This window comes from Mugil cephalus, chromosome 2 (assembly GCF_022458985.1).
Source record: "Mugil cephalus isolate CIBA_MC_2020 chromosome 2, CIBA_Mcephalus_1.1, whole genome shotgun sequence".
In the NCBI taxonomy this organism is placed as follows: Eukaryota; Metazoa; Chordata; class Actinopteri; order Mugiliformes; family Mugilidae; genus Mugil; species Mugil cephalus.
Window position 1 is genome coordinate 19,141,194 of NC_061771.1, and position 21,378 is coordinate 19,162,571.

General features: G+C 41.0%; 1 protein-coding gene across 13 annotated transcripts in view; it reads left to right on the top strand.

Annotated features, from left to right (window-relative positions):
• The window catches only part of sorbs2a (sorbin and SH3 domain containing 2a), a 62,873-nt gene that overhangs the window by 21,082 nt on the left and 20,413 nt on the right, over positions 1-21,378 (top strand). For 9 of the 13 annotated variants that reach the window (XM_047577927.1, XM_047577926.1, XM_047577932.1 and 6 more), the window contains 10 exons: positions 8,147-8,202; positions 9,469-9,558; positions 11,352-11,378; positions 11,804-11,928; positions 12,192-12,836; positions 15,503-15,629; positions 17,255-17,430; positions 19,731-19,797; positions 20,371-20,421; positions 20,550-20,763. In XM_047577927.1, coding sequence (XP_047433883.1) covers positions 8,193-8,202; positions 9,469-9,558; positions 11,352-11,378; positions 11,804-11,928; positions 12,192-12,836; positions 15,503-15,629; positions 17,255-17,430; positions 19,731-19,797; positions 20,371-20,421; positions 20,550-20,763 — 1,532 coding nt within the window. In that variant the 5' untranslated portion in view covers positions 8,147-8,192. Of the gene's footprint in view, positions 1-8,146; positions 8,203-9,468; positions 9,559-11,351; positions 11,379-11,803; positions 11,929-12,191; positions 12,837-13,386; positions 13,813-15,502; positions 15,630-17,254; positions 17,431-19,730; positions 19,798-20,370; positions 20,422-20,549; positions 20,764-21,378 lie in introns of all 13 variants that reach the window. The other 4 variants (XM_047577936.1, XM_047577931.1, XM_047577937.1 and 1 more) reach the window with 4 other exon arrangements.

Sequence of the window (21,378 nt, forward strand, 5' to 3'; positions counted from 1 at the left end):
TGTGGCCCACGCTTAACCCGTTGTGAGCGCAGAATGCAGCGGTTAAGCTCGTCTTCAGCTGACGGCATCATAGTTGAACTTAAAGTGTTTGAGATTCCGAGTTGACCGCAGTTGTTCTCCCTTCACTCAGCTTATTTGAAGAAAATAAATAAATAAATAAAAAATGGAGCCATGACTGGAGGCCGGCTGTGACGCTACATCAACAGATCTAGTGAGGAGAAGCTCCGGCTTCATCTTTGAAATTGCTTTGACATTCAGCTCCATGCAGCATTTCCCTTCCATTTGCTCGTCCTATTATCTCGTTACTGTGCCTGTGAGTATACGAGCCTGTGGTTTGTCTTAGTTTTCCGCGCCATTGTGACCACTAGCCTGTTTACAGAGCTGTATATGCAGTGCACCAATCTTCAACCAGTAGATACGAAGCATTTTCAGCTCTGAAAGTGATGTCTACTGGCGATGGTGTGTCCCCAGATCCCCTGACGGGTTACATAATACTAATATCAATTAGTAGTCTGTGTTTTCATCGGTTTGTCAATATGTCTGGTTTTCTGTCCCTCCATGTTTTTCATTTGCCTTTTTTATGCAGTTTTTGTCCACACTTTCATTTCCTGTATTTTTATCTCCCAGGTACAGTGAGCGAATAGTGAGTTCTGTACAGTAATGGTAAGATAACAAACCCTGGAGTTGTCACATCCTATTCATTATTCTTCTGCAATATCCCAGACTCGCAGTACCGGGGTTTGCGTTACATAATTGCATTAGCGCTCTCTCAGGCCAATGCCTCTGATCGTTAGCGGGGTTGTGATGCAATCTGCCTGAACACACGGCCCTGTGTTGTTTGCAGTATGGGCAGTGAGTGGGCATGCGGGGTCAGTGTGTTGACCTCCTCCTATCCATTCATACAGCCAGAGGGGGGTCTGCGAATGAGTGGCAAGGTTGAACAAACAAGGCTGATAACAGAGACTTTGTTTTGGAAGTGGCTGTTGTTCAGCTAGTGGCAGTAATGGGCGGGTGGAACAGCTACATAGCGCAGATAAAACATTCCTTGTAAAAGGACCTGCATCTAACAACAAGGAGCTTTGTTCTGGTGAGAGGTTTAAAACGTTGTTTTGCAAGTGATGTGACGGAAGCTGTGAGCTCTGCACCATTTAATTAAAACTAATGTTTTTTTTGTGTTTAATTAAAGCAACTATTTTGATGATTCGGCCAAATATTTTACATTTTTCTATCTGAACTCTTGACCGTTCTGTGGGTTCAGTCATGTAATTTCTGCAATTTTGGTTTCTAAAACTAAACAGAAGCAACTCAAACATTTTGTTTGAGCATATTTTGTTTTCTGATGCAACATCGATTTTGAATGTCTTAATTTTAAGAAGGCAAAGAATTCCTTGAACAACTTCCCACTTTTTCCGCACAAGTGTAAAAAATTGGAAATGGGTCATTTGGATTAATATTGTTTTTTGACTCAATTTGTCCAATGAATTATCACTGTCATCTGATGACTAAATTTATATACTTGTATTTTAAGATGCATTTAAAAATTCTCCGTGAACTATGTAGAATATTGCAACGTATACTGAAATATCATAATATCGCAATAATGTATCGTATCGTGACTCAAGTATCGTGATACGTATCGTATCGTGAACCCTAATTTGTAGGGATGTACACGCTAATCTTGAGTCCGAAAGTTAATCATCATACACATTCTTGCCTTTTTTGGTCATAAGAACCACAATGACAGGAAACTCTCTGAGGGTCATTGATAAGATGAAAAAAATACTTTGACTTTGAAATACAAAGTCCTCAGTTGCGACTACTTTAATGCTTCTATGCCGTACTGTTGTTGTTTTTATCAGCTGTAATGCAACTGATTTACATACCGTTGAAATGATCTCTCACATGAATGCCTCCTTCGTGTAAACTCCGCAGTCCGTTTAAAGCACAATGGCTCGTTCTTCATAGCTAGGCTTTTTTTGATTCCCCAGTCGTTAGGCTTTTTTTCTCACCACATCCCTGTACTCCCCACATTTTTACCACAAATATGTACCGCTAAAAAAACTTGGCTCCATTTCAGTAATCAAGGAACGAAGCAATTCTGAAGTCTGCCTTTTTTGGAGATGTCACTATCCCTTTCAGGCTGGCCATGTTTTGACTGAGATTTATGTTTGATCTCCAGAGACGTCCTGCCTGCCCGTAAAAGAGGGATTTATTCTCCGAGCTTCCAGCTGTTAGATCGTACAGATTTACAGATTTTATCCACATCAAATTTCACATGCCTGGCTTGTAACTAATGTTCACTGTGGAGCATGACACCAAGTAGTGTTTTATATTGATTCACACTTAATTTTACTACTTGTGTCTTTTCATACTTTCTTCTAAAAGTTTTTTTTTTATCATTATTAATATTATCGTGATTGAGCTGAGCAGAACATGTCTGTGTGGCGACTTTTAGGTCTTTTAGGTCTTTAAATAGATTTGCTAAGGAGCTTAATCTGTTGACATCCTGTGAGTTATGTCTCAGTCACAGTGACCACTCAAGGGTCAAGACCCTTGGGACCACAGTCAGTTTATCTCCAATGACTGTTCACTCTCTCCTGCTCATTTTACACATGCACGTACACCACGCAAGGCTTTCGGAATATATTTTGATATATATTTACAAGTAAATCTAAAACACATATTGAATGTAGATAGAATTATTCACTATAAGGTTAATTTTATTAGGTTACAGTGTACCAGATACGGCGCCAATATGTCTTTGGATCTGGCCCTTGTTGTGTAACTGGGGCATAATGTGTATAGAGGGATAATGGCAAACGTAGAAGTGCTTTTCTACGCATCAATAAGATGTGTACTACTGCTACTATTACTAGATTTAAATCATATATATTTTGGTTAGGTTTTTCACAGACCTTCCATTTAAATTAACCGGCCTCTGAGTCACAGTGTTGCTGTGTTTCACCTATTACAAAACGTTGCCTCATGCATGAATCAGGAATGAATGACATGTAACTCAAAATAAAGGATACACTTAAAAGATGTATTTTCAGTGGTGACCGTCATCCTCTGCTGAAATACATCTATCATGGGAAAAGGTTTGCAGACATAGGATGTGAAGTGGCTCTCAAGAAGATGGTGACTAATTTGTTTCTCGACGCTTGTTTTGTCTTTGCCAACGCAGGCTGCCAGTGACTAATGGCGTTCTGGCTGGCGCCCTGTTAAGATTTCCTTACACTTGAAAGTCAAATGCTGGTTTGTGTTTTTCTTCATAGTGTTTCTTTTTCCCCCCCCAACATCCTTACTAAATGAACCCTTTTTGTTTGTACTTGCAAAGATAGCTGTTCACGCCATCCCCAGTCTCTGGTGGTCCCGCTTTGTTGTGCTGTCTCTGCACTAATTTTACGAGGTAATTAAAACAGCACGCAGACACAAATTACACATGGAAATTCCTATTGGCTCGCTGTGACTTATCTGTGGTCTTCAGAAGTTATATTCTGTCAACAAGAGGTTTGTCAGAGCCAGGAGCATTAAAAATATTCCGTTTTTTTAAAAGGACCACGTCATCGAGGGAAGACGCATCATTCAGAGGACGGTTTCTGAGAAGGAACTCAGATCAGTCGTCTTTAACACAGACGAGCAGAACAAGCCTCTTACCACAGACAGTACGGTGCATTACAAAAAATTAAATCTTGTTTATTTACTTTTGCCAGTGTTGACGCTGGAGAATGAGGCAGCTAAATGTGCTGCTTTTTGCTTGTTGTTTGGGGGCTTGGTGGGGAGCTCGGGTCAGATTCTCTTAGAGGCGCACATTTCTCACGTTCCACTGCCACAGGTTTTTTTTTTTTTGTGTGCAGCTATGTTCAGTTTTAATTCACTTTTTTTTACAATTTTCACGCTGCACCGTGCCTGCTCCACGTTGAAGATATTATATTATATATGAAGCGTTTTCATATTGGTAAAAAACCATTTATTTGGTGCTATTTCTTTGTCTTCATCAGCTGTGCATGACAGAACTCTAACTAGTTGTGAACTGGAAAAACTTTGTCACTATGTCAGAGATACAGAGAACTGGCTGATTGGGGTTCAGGCATTTTTCATGCCATACAAAAAAAAACAAAACACTATATATTGGCCCTGCTACAGTGTCTTATGTATTCAGTGCTCAAACACTATAAGTCTACTAATACAAACCTAGTGTGTCCTATCGGGTCATTCAAACGTCTAATGAAACGTGATGTTGCTTTCTGTTGGACACTTCTGCGGCTTATAGCCTCTATTTGGAGTCCCACAGCTATTATGCTCAGTAATTATATACACACCAGTCTCCAGAGTGGCCCACCAATGCCTAAATTACAGTTGGTGGATAAACCACGGCAAAGTAAGAAAATAAAATGACTCGAAAGAAACTTTACATACCAAAGCCTTTGGCCTGCAAAACTCGATCAAGAATCAAAAACAACTTGTCGGAGAAAGGCGCCTGTGGACGTTTATCACATGCAGGGGCACGCGTGCTAAAACGGTTGCGCTACTACTGATCCATCAGCGGCTTTAGAGAGCGCCGCACTGTTTGCATTTAAAAGCTTAAAAAGGTCTATGCGGACGAGTAGGCAGAGCTATTCAGAGGTGTGGAGCCCGGAGCGTTTTCTCCCAGTGACCAGCCATAACATTACACCACGGCCACAGCTGCTGTGTCGCCGCTGATCTGTCCTCAAGAAACATGATGCTGTTTATAATCTGACCATCATTTGGCTGCCGACAGCATGCGACGCCAGACCCATGATTTACCCCTGTGAGTGTGTGTGTGTGTGTGTGCGCGCGTGTTTCTCAGATGCAGATTTATGAGTAGTGTGTTAGGGTGAGGATTAGGTCTTGAGGGACAGAACGTATCCTCTGAGGGCTGGCTTCATGCATTCCCACCACGGACAGTATTTCTTCCTCACTCGCTTTTATATTTGTTTGTAAACCCTCCTGTGGCAGCAAAAAATAAATTTATGGACAACATTGTAAATTAATGTTTACATATTAGTTAGTACAACAACAAAAATCTATTAAAAAATCCTTGCAGGCTGATTTCGTGCTTGTGTGTTATCTGACAGATAATAACATAGACGACCAGAGTCATTAATACTTTAGTGCTGTTCTTATTATAACTTTGACAAAATAACGAATGACTGTTAAATTTCTGCAATGTGATATCTGGTTAAATTAAGACCAGGCCTTCAGTTAAATTTATTTTCATTTCATTTTTTTTTTTACCAACAGATACAAATAAAATAACTTTGTTTTATTGTGAAATACTATGTGAAATAAGTCAAGTTTTTTTCCTCCTGTAGGAAAAGATGATTTTATGGTAATTACAACCTGATTGAACACAGAAATAGATTACAGAGTGATAAGTGGACTCTTCACTATGTGAGGGCCACATTATTACTGCACAGGTTTGAAATAAAAAAATAATAATATTTGTACCTGTGTGTTATTTGAATAACTTAATATTGGATGTATCTGCATTAAACTAACGGTGACTTTATTTTTCTAGGTCTAATTTTAATCCTGCTGAGAAGCCTTGAGCTGTAGCTTTTTACCTAATGAAGTGTTGTCTATAAATGGAGAACTGCCTTATATTCTTTCTCACGACTTAATTAGTCCCAAAGAATTTCAGAAATGCCTCGCTCTCCCGTCCATATGTCAAACGTCTTCTCATCTGAATAAAGCCTGTGGAGTTGTCAGCGTGGTCCAGCATGTGTCCGTGTGATGCCGTCCATCTATTTCCTCTCATCGCTGCGTCCAACTACTGAGGCAGCTTGCACATCCATGTCAGAATATAGCTGCGTGCCTTTTCAAAAATAAGCACCAGTAAATTACAGCCACAATTATCAGGACTTTACTTGTCAATATGCGATGAGCCCCAAAGCCGTCACCTACGCTGCAGCAGCAGATGTTTGGGTTGTACATGTCATTTGTTATCGGTTTGTTAAAGACGGTTAAACAAGGATTAGGTTTAGACCCAAACAGCTAACGTGGGTTTATGCTCCCGTCATTACACGGTCTTTTATGTTTAGAAAAGACTGGAGACCGTCGCTGGTATGTAAACAATGTGTATTTACGTGTTCCTAAATATAGAAACGGATTTAAAAAAAACAAACAAACAAAAAAAAACATTGGGATTGATTTAGTCGTGAAAGTCGTGCCCAGTTACACATAAAAACAACTCTCTGGGTTGGATGAATATGATATTAAAATCACTCATAAGGATTTTTATCACAAATTAAAAATTTTTATTACAACCTCTGAACTTTATCTAAAGAAACTGCTCAAGAGCTTCTGTGCAACACGTTCCTTCAACTTCATATCAGTATCTTTTTTTGTTTTAAGGCTGTGTTAGTCATGTCCCCACGTCACTGCTTAATGCTTTAATACTAATTTGTAAATTGTAAATTGTTTAATTGTACATAGTTTTTCACACAGTAATTCATATTAACATACTAGTACAGCCCACACACACACACATATATACTTCCACACATATCTACATGTTTTCTTGCACTTTAGATTCTGGTGATTTTGTCTGTGTGTTATGTTGATCTGTGTATGTTTGTGGACAAGCTACCGGACACTTGAATTTCCCCCATTCTATTCTATTCTATTCTATTCTATTCTATTCTATTCTATTCTATTCTATTCTATTCTATTCTGTTCTTGTTGTGGCTGTAATGAGAACTAAATTGGACTAATTGATGTTCAGGATTTGCCTTAAACGTCTAGTTAAACATGAGACACAAAATGTGTATTAGAGTTTTTACTTTTATGTTTAGGGCTGTGCTCAAACCGAAGTGAAAGATAACATCCGAAACATGCCTGATGACGGGGGGACTGTGGTTCCAGCTTTCTCAAGACCCGTCCATCCAAACAACCAGCAAAAGACTGAATGAGCTACAGCCGACAATGCAGCGTGAAATAATTCATCAAAACGCAATTGATGATAATTGAAATATGAAACGTGTTGTCATCGCCCCCTGATGACAAACCACTTCATCCGCTGAAGGACGAAGACGAACTGTTGCAAAAATGGAGCATTTTAGATCAGTTCAGACAGAGTAAAGAGTTCAAACACTGCAGCCCTTTTTCTTTTTCCTCTGCTGTGTTTTTCCATCTGTTTATAGTTGATCTTCTGAGTCAGTGTAATGACATTTCATTGTAATGTGCACCGCATAGCTTAGTGACCAAATCACAGTCATTGGTACAATAGCTCACCATAGCAGGTCTACTCCTCCTCCTCCTGGTAATTATACTGAGCTGCCCTTTCACTTCACTTGTCACTAATAATTCAATGAGTCAGAGGTTTGAATCCAGACTAATCCTGTTTTGCTCAAAAATCCTGACGTGCTTTTGATCAGATGTTTTACACTCGCTATGGTCAGGAAGTCATTACACCTCAGCCCGTAAATCTTTGAATGGACGGAGCTCATCCTCCGAGCACCGAATCTGAGCTTTAAACCCTCACGTACATGGAATCTGCTGGGACCTAATATCAAATAATGCAGATTAAGTATTCACAGCATTATTTTACTGTCCTCTATAGATACAAGTCATTGATATTTGTGCATATGGGCTGATACTATGCCTTGTTTGTACTGTCTCATCTTCCACGCAGCCATCTGTAACTGATAAGAGCGAAACCTTACAAACCTAAATTAGCCACCACAGTAATCGCTAATCGCCATCATGTGCTTGTGGTTATTGCGGTGTGGTTTCTGCACAGAGCGTGCACCGCTGCACCGTTTTACAGTGCGGCGTAAGTGGACACAAGAAGCACACACAGTGTTTTTGTGGAGTTTTTGTGAGTTTTTCATCCAGAGCGTTTCTGATTCTGGACGAAGTAATGACTTTAAGAGCATCCATCAACTTTTTGGGAAATGTGGCTCTTTCTCTTTCTCCTGCGGAAAATGTTTCACATGAGTGTAACGTGTTTGTGAGATCTTCTGGTTTAACGTATAAATATGACGTGAAATTGTCACGTGATTGTTTGTAACCTCATTCATTATAGCATCACTCTCGTGAAGTTTTCTGAAAAGCTTTTACAGGACACTGAAGTTGCAAAACTGTGACTCTTTATTGAAATGCCTTTGTTTTTGTTTTGCAGGAAAGTGTATCCCCCTGCAGTGGATCTGTAAGAAGTGCTCTTCAGTATGAATACAGGTACACAAACACACATGCAAACTACATATGAGACTGATAGGGGAGGGGGTTGTCCATCCATCCATCCATCCATTCCATGTCCATTTTATTGTCTGAAGATTAATTGGCTTCTTCCTTTTGCTCGTTTATAAAAACTCTTGTTGAGGTTTAGAGATCTGATGCAAGAGGTCAATATGTTTCCACATTTTAGCCCACATTGCTATTTTAAACAACTACTTTTCCTCTGCTAAAGCCCTGCAACCCTGTTCCACCACTTTGATGTTTGTCAATTTTGGACCTGGGGCACTGTGACCGAAAGCATCACGTAGAGCAAAACCCGTTCCCTTTAATCACAGTCATGTATTTGTCTGTCAGTACATTTACTAAGTCCTTTCTGTAGACTTGGCAGAGCTGAACCGAAAACCAGCGATGAGTAATCCATCAATGAGTGTTTCCACCTCCGATGATCCTGTGTGTCTGCCAGTGGCAGCTTGAGTTGTTTTGACCATTCGCCTTTATTTACAAGACAAAAGACAGAATAAAAATAGATTTTTCATGTGTTGAAGGGGATCTGATATAAAGAAAAGAGCTGTAAAGTAAAAAAAAAATATCATCTATTATAAAATACTACAGAAATGCTAGAAAATGCAGTTTTTCTCAGGTCTTAAGAGTTTTTCTGACCAGGTTTGTTGTTGAGAACAATGGGACAAATATGGGAGGAAGCATTCAGATAGAAAAGGTTTTGTTATAGTTCAGTTAAATATTATTTTTCTAATCATTTAGCAGAACTGAAACGTGTGAAACTTACTGACCTTTGACTCGACTATTAACACTATTCATTTCAGTTATCACAGAAGTCACATTACACTTGTGAGTGTTTGATTGAATGTTTGTAACCTGATTACAAAGAACTCAATTTAAGGAACAGATTTCTGAGTTAATTTCATGCCACAGATATTTAGGTTAGTATAAGCTAATAAATTACAAAATGCCAAATCTTCAGTTTATTATTATTTTTTTAATTTTGCCATTATGCTCTACATATATATATTATTATTCATTTTTTTCTATAAATCTTGTGCTTGTTTTCTTTGCGGCATCACATGATAATCTGCAGTGAAAATGAAATGAACGTGCATGCGCTTGGCCTCTACTCCTTTGCGTTATTCTCCTGGCTGGGAGCGGTCGCGCGTGTGTGCGTGTCCAGTGTTATGCCGTTGTGAAAATGCATGTGCATGTGTGTGTGCTTCTGCTTCTATGATCGCCTGCCTGGCCGTGATTTCTCAGATAGCGGAGGATGTGCTCGCAAAAGTGTGGCCTTGTCACTCATACTCTCTCCCATGAAGAGGGTCCAGAGCTCACCAAATCTAGCCACAGGTACTAACACTCGCAAACACACAAATTAACACAAATACTGGCCTCTCCTGGTATCGACCGGGTTAAAGTATTAGTGCAAAGCAGGAGGTAAGTCTTTAAAAAAGTGGCTTGTTGCTGTTGAAAATCCTCTTTGGGCTTCATCGACCTGATGTGGCTTCAGCATATTTGAAATAATTTCACAAAAGCTGCGACTGCCTCGGTTTGTTTATACTATGGGATGCTATTTTTCCGATCATTCATTGTTTAGTCTCTTCTTTCTGAGCTTGTTTTGCTTCCTAAAAGTAGCGATGCACATTCTGGTTGTTGAAGAATATTCCTTTCCTTTTTGAGCACTACTGCAAATGTCCTAATTTCCCACTGCTCCATGCCAACTCGCTCTCTGTATACATACTTCAGTCTTCCTCTTGGAAAAGGTTTTATATTTCCATATCCCTTGAGCTGTTGGAGAGACGTGTGGAAATATCCTTGGGTGTGTTTTGACTAAAATGATCTTGTTCTGCTTAATTCTTCCTGATTTATTGGTCTGATATTATTCAGTCACAGTCACAGTAGATGTGTGAATGTTGGGGACGTCTGGGTTAACATCATACTGTAAATAGCTGATTTTTGAATTGAAAATAAGTCTTTCAGTTCTTGATGTGCTCTTCCTTGTAGATCGTGTCAACATCCTAGACATTGATATCTTTCTTATCTGGCATGCGCTGCACGTGTACAATCTGTCTGAATAGTTTCAATTAACGGGAGACCACAAGGACTTTTCCACATTTCCTGAAGTGGCTCATGGCTGATGTATACGTATGATCACCCACTCTGCTGTAGAAGCCAACCTCTTTTCAATTTCAGTTTATTGAGAGTCTGCATATAATTTGCATCTAAATTTAATTTTCATATCCACAGTCCTAAGCCTAAGTACCTCTTAATATGTGTTATGTTGTAAATATCTGTCCCAAAGGATTTTGATTATAAAAAAAACAGTGTTCACAGTAATTTGAAAATGAACAAATATTTAGATATTGAGTACAGTATTAAATCAGGTCCTTAAACATTTTTCTTTGTCCTGTGCTATGTCCTCTTCCCCTATTTGCCTCCCTGCTTACTCCATTTTTAGCTGCGTTTCCGTTACAGTTTTTTGCAAAATAAAAGCGATATTACTGAAATTTGCTTTGTACGTGTTTCCATTGAAAGGTGTTTTGCAAATGAACTCTCGTAAAGTCTCGCCTCGTGATAACCCATAATTCTATTTTTTTATTGAAATATTTAGGTTTTGCACATTTCTAGGGGTAATGGGAACATAATAGATCATTTTTTTCGTTGTTCCTTCACATCTAGCATTAAAACTAGTCTTCACATGAGTCTTGAGTGACCATGTGTGATCTCAGTTCTGTGCAGAAGAATGTTGTGCAAACAGCTGCTGTGGATTCCTGTCCACCACATTTTTACAACCTTATCAACATTTACGGTGCTTTTTGTTTTTTTCTGGCGTTCATTCATAATAATTACAGTTTTTTTCTGTGAATGGCTGAATTAAAACACATTGGTGCAGGAGGACTAAGTTGAGTAGGCAGCCTGTTGTCGATGTGGCCAGAACGTGTTCACAAGCCGCCCACACTGTCCTCAGTGCATCTGGGATGTTTTCATACCTGTGATTGTAACACATATGTTAATCTCATATCTGAACAGGGCGTTTGTCACTAAACATTCTCACAAGCATTTTATTGAAATTTGTTCAGGGATGAATGATGACGCATTGAGTCGTGGTTCTCATTATTGCTTTTGTCTTCTCTGATCCTCAGGGAGTGATTCTCACTCATCAGACTTGGGTAAGTCTCTGTTCCATGTGGCGACTTCTAATGTTGAATCTTAATATTTCACCTCACTAAAGTAGAAAATTATAGGACTTAAAGGGATACGCCACCCCCTAGTGAAATTTAGTCACTCACCGTATTGCCCAGAGTTGGATATTGAGAAAAAACGATTTTAAATCGGTCCAGACATTGTCCTAATCCAGACAATGCCTGGGCCAACATTCACATCGAGCCCAAATGTCAATGCAATTAAGACAAAGGGATTTCCTAGGGCAGATATAGACAAGAGACTATATTCTGGCAAAACACTGGCAAAGGAAAGCAGCACCTGAACAACTTCCGTCAACACACCGGTGTGACTGTTTTTTTTCACATAGAGGTGGCGTATCCGTTTAATTAAACAGACAGCGCCTGATGTCAATGACAAAATGTGTCTCCAGATTCTTGGCGGTCGCGTAGTGCAACAGACGGCCTTAAAAATGGAGATGCCAGCAGCTCATCTCTTGCTGCCAAAGGCTTCCGTAGTGTCAGACCCAACCTGCAGGACAAAAAGTCACCCACACAGGTAAATGTCACACACATTACAGATGGACAGAGGCCGACACTTAGAATTTATAGGGCTGTTTTAGCTTTAATTAAAGGAAGCATCTCGGTGTGTTGGCTTGTAAAAGCTTCTGTGGGACGAGATTGTTATTAGTGGCGCCACAAACATAATTAGGTTGTGGTATATTTGAAAGAAACTAAATGATATCAAGCTGATGAATTTTCTTGTTTTTGTTGTTGTTCTTTGAACTTACATTGGCTGTCGCTTCCTAAATGGCTAATCAGGATATTAATACCGTGCCGTTGCCACCCCCCAGGAGAGAGAGTTTTCAGTTCTCACCCACTGGCACTAATCCACCAGAATACAGCTCCCTCATTTCCCTGCCTAATGATTTGAGCCCTGGAACGCTAACATTCACTAAAAATGAGAAAGCAGTTTTGAAAGAGTCCTACACTATTAGAAGCACATCTTCTTACTCCTTCTCAGAGACCGGTGCAAAACCAGTCCAGCAGGTAAATCAGTCCACTGCCTCCAATGATACGAGCAGCCTGAGTGCATCCGCAAGCGCTACTACACAGGAGCGTAAGGTGTCTTCCCTCAAACTAACCCCCGTCACGATCCCCGACCCCCCTGATCACCTCCACACTCACGCCGACCCTCAGCCCAAGACCCAGGCCAAAGGTTCACTTCCACCCACTTCTCCTCCTCCACAAAGGCCTCCCATCCCTTCTCACCTCCCGACACAGACAGCTTCGCTTTCCGTCCACTTGGGTCAGGAAAATTCAGCGTCAGTGACTTCAAATCCCAGAGAGGAGCTCAAGGTCCCAGATCAAGAACCAAATCAAACCGCGACTGCAGATTCATCCCCGGTGGCGATGACAAAGCCTCCCCCTGCAATTCCTCCGAGACCGTCGCCTGCAGAACTGTTGGTACATAACTGACCACATACTGTAACAAGAGAGGAAAAATACATCAAATGGTTACACACCAGCTGCATCACATAGAGCGAGGTAGCCGGAGTAAAGTAGCCAGGACGTTCCACATTCAGAGAACAAAACTGACGAAATGTTTTCCAGGTGCGATGAGTTTGACAATCTGAAGACTCGACACATGCTACTTATTTGTGTTATCTTTCGGTTTTTATGTCCAACCAAACAAACCGTGATCCTACATTTGTGTGAACCTGTACTGTACATGTGATAACCAAGTGTTTAACGTAACGTATGCCTCAGTCTGTCTGTGTAATTTGCTGCCTTTCGCAGGGTTTGAACTAACAGAGCCTCTTCGATTCACAGAATTAATCGCGTTTCAGAAGACGATGCTGCAGCCTCATGAGCCCTTCTGCAGCATTTCGCCTTCTGTCGCGCTCACATGTTACTTCCACACATCCCTTTTGACAACGCGGCTAATAAGTGATATCACTAAGCACTCTCCTCCTTTCCTCCTTTTCATATCGACTCCCTCTCACTCCGACACCAGGGGTCTCCGTCCCCTGACCCCCTGGCACGGCACCCCCCCTATCGCTGCCACAGCTCAGAATCGCTCGACTACCTGTCAGGCCTCATGCCCAAGGCCCTGTCGCCCGCCCCGTACGTTCCCAGCGGAGCTTGCAGCACGGCGGGCGCGGCCGGTGGGACGAGCCTCACCGCGGTCGGCGGCGCGAGCCTCGGTGGCTACGCGTCGCCCTCGGCTTCGCCCGTGACGGTGTCGGCTCTCAGCCACTACTCATCGTCCACGGCGGGTCTGCTGGACGAGCTGCAGATCTGTGGCCTGGACTCCCTCGGCGCTTCGCCCACGCCGTCGCCCACCCTCAGCCACGTCTCCGCCTACACGTCCGCCGCCGGCCCCGACGACGCGCTAACAACCTCTGTGGCCTCCACTGCTGCAGCAGCCACTGTCACTAACGTAATTATCCAAACAAGTCACCTCTGTAACACACATCATTACCAACAACAAATGGTTCCCCCCCCCTCCCCCCACTCATTTGGATGGCTGAACCGAACGGTTCACAAAGCGTGTGATTACTACCAATTTTTCCTTTTCACTAACCATCAACTGTGCCCCTACCTGTCAGATACCAGCATTAAAACCACTCTGTTCCCTTGTTATGTTAATTTGTCTTTACTCATTATGACTCTGTCTTTGTGTTCTCGTCTGCGTTTCTCTTTGTTTTGCCCTTTTTCTTGCAATTCTGTGCAATTACGCTGTCTCTTAAGGCCAGTTCATATCAAAAATTCATGATGTGTCACTGTTGTTTTTCCAGGCAAGTTGCAGCAGGGTGAAATAGACCACTGGAAGCCTTTAGATACAAGTCATTAGCATCTTAAATTCTGGAGGAACATGGGGCATGTTTTTTTTTTTTATACATACATATATATATTTATTATTATTATTATTTAATTTAACAATGTGACCTTTCTGTGTCAGTATTACTGTTACCAATCAGCTCATTTTATTACTCTGGAAATAGTAATTAATCTTGACGCATAATCTCTCTTTGTTATGGCATACATTTGCATGTGTCTTTTGTGTTCCGGTTATGCAAGACTGAGATTGAAAGTGGATTGTCAGTTTGTTAGGGCTGCATCATTTCATATGACATTTGCCAAAGCAATTAACTTGTATTGTCACTATTAACTCCGAGCCTTGTGACTTGCATCCATGTGCAAATTAAGTGAGAACATGTCTGTGAAGGTTCTCAGTCAACCAAGTCAAAAACGTTGGAAAAAGACAACTGGACTTGTAGAGTTTCTTGGAGACGTTTCTCTATTCATCTAGTAGCTTCTTCGGTTCTAAAAGACTGGTGAAGGGGTTGGGATTTGATTAAGTGAGAAATACCCAAAGGGCAATCCATACCAGACACCTGAAACCCCACAGAATATGATCCGTGACATATGTCAACCTACAGTACTATGGCCATTAGTTTAGAGTTTGGTCATCACAGTAACAGCAGCAACATAAATCCACTCCACGTAACAGAATAGAACGTGTGCTGCTTAAATATTAAGTGATCATTTTCATGTTTCTTTGTTTGTTTTTTTTCCTAGTTTGGTCTCACCATGAATCTTTGGTGTGAACATGCAAGCCTTAAAGAATGAAATCATTGTATTTTAATTTTGCCAAATGAAATCACTTCTTCCCCATGTCATGTCGAATGGGAGAGCATTTTGCAGAAGAGCCTCCCATTGTAAATAAATCATGTCCACTGTCTTGTTTGTGTCAACTAATTTCAAAAGAGATGTTTGTGAATGTGAAAGAGCTGTCTGCGTCTTAATCTTTTCTGTCTGTTTTGAGGTGAAGTGATTCAGTAATTTCCCCTTTTCTCTAAGACTAACTGGGCTTCTGTTGTACAGTCGAGTCAGATTCGGCACTGAGATCCAATACATGTTTACATGTCCATCCATTTCCATGTCAGACGTGGCTTTAAACGCTTACAGCAGTACAAAGAAATGTGTTGGAGTTATCAAACTAATTGTTATGTTGTTGGATATTATTTGGTTTTATGTTTTAATTTATGACCTGATGTTTTAGATCGATAAGATTGTGATCAGTAGTGTCTCACCGCCCCTGTTTCTGGCTTTTGGGCCACTCGTAGGGCCAGGTCCTCTCTCACGCCATGAATGGAAGTGCTAGCCATCCACAAAGGCCCATGTCTCCCCCGTCCTATCCTCCGCCCCCTGCCTCGCTCCACACTGGGCTTCAGAGACAGAGCAGGAGTTCAGGTGAGTCACTCTTCTTTTGTTTGAGCCAAGGATGCCTTGCTTCACCATAGCACTTCTATGGTGACTGTGGCTCCTCAGTAAAAGTATTCAGAGGTGTGATTAGAAAAAGATAAAACACCAGGCGGGTTGTATTTTTCAGTTGGACCATGATCTAAATGTTAGAACAACAAATTATCAGGTGCTTTATCACATTTATACACTGTACTCTGAAGTTGATGTTGCATAGCGTCGGTGTTACATTTATTTTTGTCAAACCTTATTTTATCATTCTATGAGTCCGAGCCTTAAGTATAGATGTGTTTAGACTTAGCATGTTACAGCAAGTAAGGTTAGCAAAATGTGATGTACACTCACCGGCCACTTTATTAGGTACACCTTGCTAGTAAATGGTTGGACCCCCTTTTACCTTCAGAACTGTCTTAATTCTTCATGTCATACTTTCAACAAGGTGTTGGAAACATTCCTCAGAGATTTTGGTCCATATTGACATGACAGCATCACGTAGTTGGTGCAGATTTGTCGGCTGCACATCTATGATGAGAATCTCCCGTTCCACCACATCCCAAAGGTGCTATTGGATTGAGATGTGGTGACTGTGGAGGCCATTGGAGTACAGTGAAGTCATTGTCATGTTCCAGAAACCAGTTTGAGATGATATGAGCTTTGTGACATGGAGCATTATCCTGCTGGAAGTAGCCGTCAGAAGATGGTCCACTGTGGTCATAAAGGGATGGACATGGTCGGCAACAATACTCAGGTAGGCTGTGGCATTTAAACCATGCTCAGTTTGTACTAAGGGCCCAAAGTGTGGCAAGAAAATATCCCCCACGCCATCACACCACCACCACCAGCCTGAACCATTGATACAAGGCAGGATGGATCCATGCCTTCATGTCGTTTATGCCAAATTCTGACCCTGACATCTGAATGTAGCAGCTAAAATCGAGACTCATCAGACCAGGCAACGTTTTTTCAATCCTCTATTGTCCAGTCTTGGTGATCCTGTGTGAACTGTAGTCTCAGTTTCCTGTCCTTAGCTGACAGGAGTGGCCAGTGTGGTCTTCTGCTGCTGTAGCCCATCTTCTCCAAGGTTTGACGTGTTGTGTGTTCAGAGATGGTATTCTGCATTCCTTGGTTGTAACCAGTAGTTATTTGAGTCACTGTTGCCTTTCTGTCATCTCCAACCAGTCTGCCCATTCTCCTCTGAACGAGGCATTGTTATCCACACAACTGCTGCTCACTGGATATTTTCTCTTTTTTAGACCATTCTCTGTAAACCCTAGAGATGGTTGTGAGTTAAAATCCCAGTAGATCAGCAGTTTCTGAAATACTCAGACCAGCCTGTCTGGCACAAACAACCATACCACGTTCAAAGTCATTAAAATCCTCTTCCTTCCCCATTCTGATGCTTGGTTTGAACTTCAGCAAGTTGTCTTGATCTCCTTTACATGACTAAATGCATTAAAATTGTAGCCTGTGACTGGCTGATTAGCCATTGTGTTAACAAGCAATTGAACAGGTGTACCTAATAAAGTGGCAAGTGAGTGCATTATGCATACATGCTTTATATTGTGGAGGACACTTCTGACTAAACTGCTGTCTCTTCTCTTTCTTCCTGTATGTAGAAGGCAGTGAATGCGTCACCAGAGAGTCTGTGGTGTCGGGCCACACCAGCATCAGCAGCACTGTGCCCATCGCCCGCTTCTCAGAAGAAGAAAAGAAGGTGTCTGTCATTAAAGCCCCCCATTATGAAGGCATCGGCCCTGTGGACGAGTCGGGCATCCCTATAGCCATCCGCACGGTGAGGATAATCACATACACTGTAGCTAAATGCACTGCTTTGCATCAGTCTTCTTCGTTTGGATGCTTAAGTGTGTGCGAATGACTTGTGACCTTTTTCTGTTGGGTTCCTCTCTTGTGATCAGGTTCACAAGAGAGGAATTATTTTCAGCCGTCTACAGCTTTTGACTTCTTATTAGAGGCTGTTTCTCTCTGTCATCGCATTTATTCTGCTAGTTACAAAGATCAAATCAGACACGGTCTTCGCTTCAGCGCTGCAAGGGTCCCCCCCTGACACTTGTGTTATCTCTGCTAAAACTTTCCATGTATTAGCACTTTACTGTGTTATCTGTTTTTAAAGAGAAGTATAAAGGCAGACATGCTAAACTAGAGACTGACAGAAAGGATTACCGAGGAATAGAAGCAGAGAAAGAACAAAAAAGAAGAAAAACAGATGCTCCTTGTTGTGAGCAGACAAACATTTTTGTGGCCACTCTGTTTGGTATCCTTGGAGAGTGAAGCGGTAATTGGCCTGTGCCAATGCTACATGCACAGTCACACACACTCCTTCACGGTGGAGCCAAACTGCCTCTTCTTTGACCAGAATCCGGGCTGCGTGTTTAGTGCTACTGAATAAAAAGACAATTAAGTCTCTCTGCCATTTGATAGCTCCTGTTTTGAAGTGGCTGTTAGATCTATACTGTTTATACAAAGACACACATACCAGGGTTTCCTGGCACCGCAGCAGGAGCCCCCACTTTGGTTTTGTGGCAGTGTGGCCTCTACCCCTTTAGTGCGAAACCAAAATGCTGACATGGATTTCTTAAAGCACGACATCGATCACACAACCATTCATTCACACCAGCAGAACATGCCGTAGTAGCTTATTAAGTTAACCTGTGATATTTTTATAATGTTGAACCATCTTGTGTTTTTGGAGTAAATAAAATAACACGAAAAAGTCATACAACAGCTGCTGTTGATGTTTGACAAACCTTACATAACCTCCTGAGACCCGAGCTTTTATTTGGTCTGCATTTGTAATTTCTAGGACCTAAGACGTATAAAAACTAAGCATCATCTTTGAACAGGAAGTAGTAGTTTTTGAAATAAACAAAACAACACTGGGACACTGGGGTGATTTCATTATTTATATTATAATAAAGTCACCAATCTGTGACAAAATATAAAACTGTTTAATATCTGAACACATCTGTGCAATGACAGAATTGTCCCAGCGTCCTCAAAACAGTACTTTCTAATTAGCGACATTGTAGCTCGTCGCTATTGATAAAATGTGTTAAACTTCAAACTAGAATCGTTAATAAGCATAAGTCTGAATGAAACTGATGAAATGTACACTATCATGTTTTTACACCGTCTAATGTATTGACCCTTTGCTACCACTAGATGGCAGACTAATGCGAAATGAGGACAACGGGTTTAAATGAAGAAGAATAAGCGGCTATAAAACCTAAAACTTGTCCCCATATGAGGACGCGGGGTCTCTGAAGGTTAATTACCACCAATTTCGACATCCAAAATGATGCCAAAAATATTTTTTAATAATAATAACTATAACAGATGCACTGGTAGACGGCAATCTGTGCATGTCTATATTCATTTGTTGCAGTGAAATTAAGGAACGTGGCACTTCAAACTTTTATAATTTTACCAGTTTCCCAGTGAAATATAATACTTATTCAAGTTCTATGTGGGAGATGGATTTAAATGAGATGCTTTTGGTTTGATTGGTGTCATCTAGAAATGATTGGAGCTGTATGCACTGTTGGCTAAAAACCTAAACTGTCTCAGCTAAATTGTAATATCAGCTCCAAATTCTCTGCAAATGCGAACATGTTTGCCAGCTAATACTCTGTTAATTAACTAATTAGATGTATCTTGAAGTCAAGAGGAATCAGTAAGTTATTTCAATATTTTGCAGAAAACTGAAGAATTTTCAGTAGAAATTGTTGACTCGTATTTAGAATATAATCAGATAATCAACGAAAACTTGACTTCTAAGATATATGTGTGATGTTGATGCATTCCAGTTTTCAAACTCATATTAAATATTGTGCTAAGACCTATTAAGATCACGTTCAGTGGTGTAACAGAAAGCATTGCTGACAAGAGTATCTGACTAAACACGGGATAGTGTTTCTATAAATAATACATCCAAGTCTCGCTGTAAGAGGATGAAACCTCTTTGAGGCTCAGCTCAATAATATCCCATAAAACAGCGGGAATCCTTTACACTGTCTAACCAGCTCATGTTACATTTCATGGTGCATAAACCTTTATGCTTATTTCTCTCTACAGACGGTGGATAGACCCAAGGATTGGTACAAAACTATGTTCAAACAGATTCACAAGGTTCACAAAGCAGGTAAGGCTACACTCAAGCACCGTCCCGTTAAACGCTGTGGCTTGATTGTCGGACACATGGAATTGTGGAATTTTGAATCTTTGTGTGTCCGTGCATGCCTGATCTAGCTGAACATAAAAGACCCAAACAGCCTCAGAGCCAGAACTCATTAGAGGCGAGCGAGCGAGTCTGGAGGGGAGGAGTAATGGAGGGAAACCTCGTATAGACGCTGAGCTGTCCTGGGAAATCTGCTCTCTAATTTTGTGGGATTGACAGAATCACACAATAGCACAAAGCTTGTTTGTTCTAAACTGCTGACGCTTCTTCTACAACGGCACACACAAACTATTTGATCGCGTGTGGTTTAAACTAAAAAAAAAAAAAAGAATCCTCTAAGGGCTCGTGATGGTCTTGATCCACTGCAGAGATTTCCCATGACTTTACATACCTGCCTGGGTGGTTTAGATACAGTATGTTCCACTCAAACTTATTTTGTTTTTTAGTTTTCAGTTTATTTTTTTGCTTTAAGACAGTAAGAGCATGAGTATGTCTGCAAATGTGTCTCAGTCAGTCTTTGTACCTTTTTTTCTACAGATGATGATTATTCTGACACATACAATGCAACATACGCTCTCATAAACAATGGTGAGACCTGTCGTTGTGAAAAAGAAGTTATCTTTCATTCAACAAGTCATTTCTTTCCAACCCTCCTTTCTGGCTTACTGGCTTCATTACTTCTCCCGCCACTGTCTCCTCCATCCTGTCCTTAACAGATGAATTCGGCCTGTCATCCAGCACCACCATGGCCCACCCGGCTCCTCGGACACACACGTACAGGCCTCTGTCCAAGAGTCCTTCAGACAACGGGGGGCTTCAGGGCCACCGGGAGCCCTCGCCGTCTCCTGTACCGCCACCGCCTCCACCCATGCCGTCCCTCCTCCAGCTGAGGGCCAGAGACAGCGACCGGGACAAAGATGCACCAGACACGTAAGAGCAGCTTCCTCAGAGTTAATGAGACGCTGCCTCATAATCAATATGAGTAACACAGAATTAAATATTTCAGTTGCACATACGGTGGTGGAAAAAAAGTTTTCGACACCCTTAAAATTTTACACAATCTCAAAAATGATCATGAAATATTTGGGTTTTAAAAGGTGGGGTTGCATTAGACGAACACAGACAAGTACAAATGATCTTTTTATGTTTATGGTTCACAAGAAAAACTAACAAATCTATACTCGTTACAGTTTCAATATGTCAGTTCTCAACACTGTCGGTGTCAAAGTCAACAAATAACGGAGAATGTGTTCAAAACAACTTCCAAATGTACGAGCTTTATAAAGACACAAAACACGGCAGCAAAACATTTGTCTTTTTAATTAAAAGCGCGGCCTTCATTACTGGATCACTAGTACCAAAATACTCCAAATTTATAACATATATTTTTATGGAACCAATCAATGTTAAGTTTTTAATGGCTATTTTAAGATTTGTTTAATATTTTGTCTGTGACTGTACTAAAAGAAATTGCACTTGAAGACCCAATAGTGATTGTTAATGCAATATTTCACACATGCATCGGGTGTCCAAAAACTTTTCTCC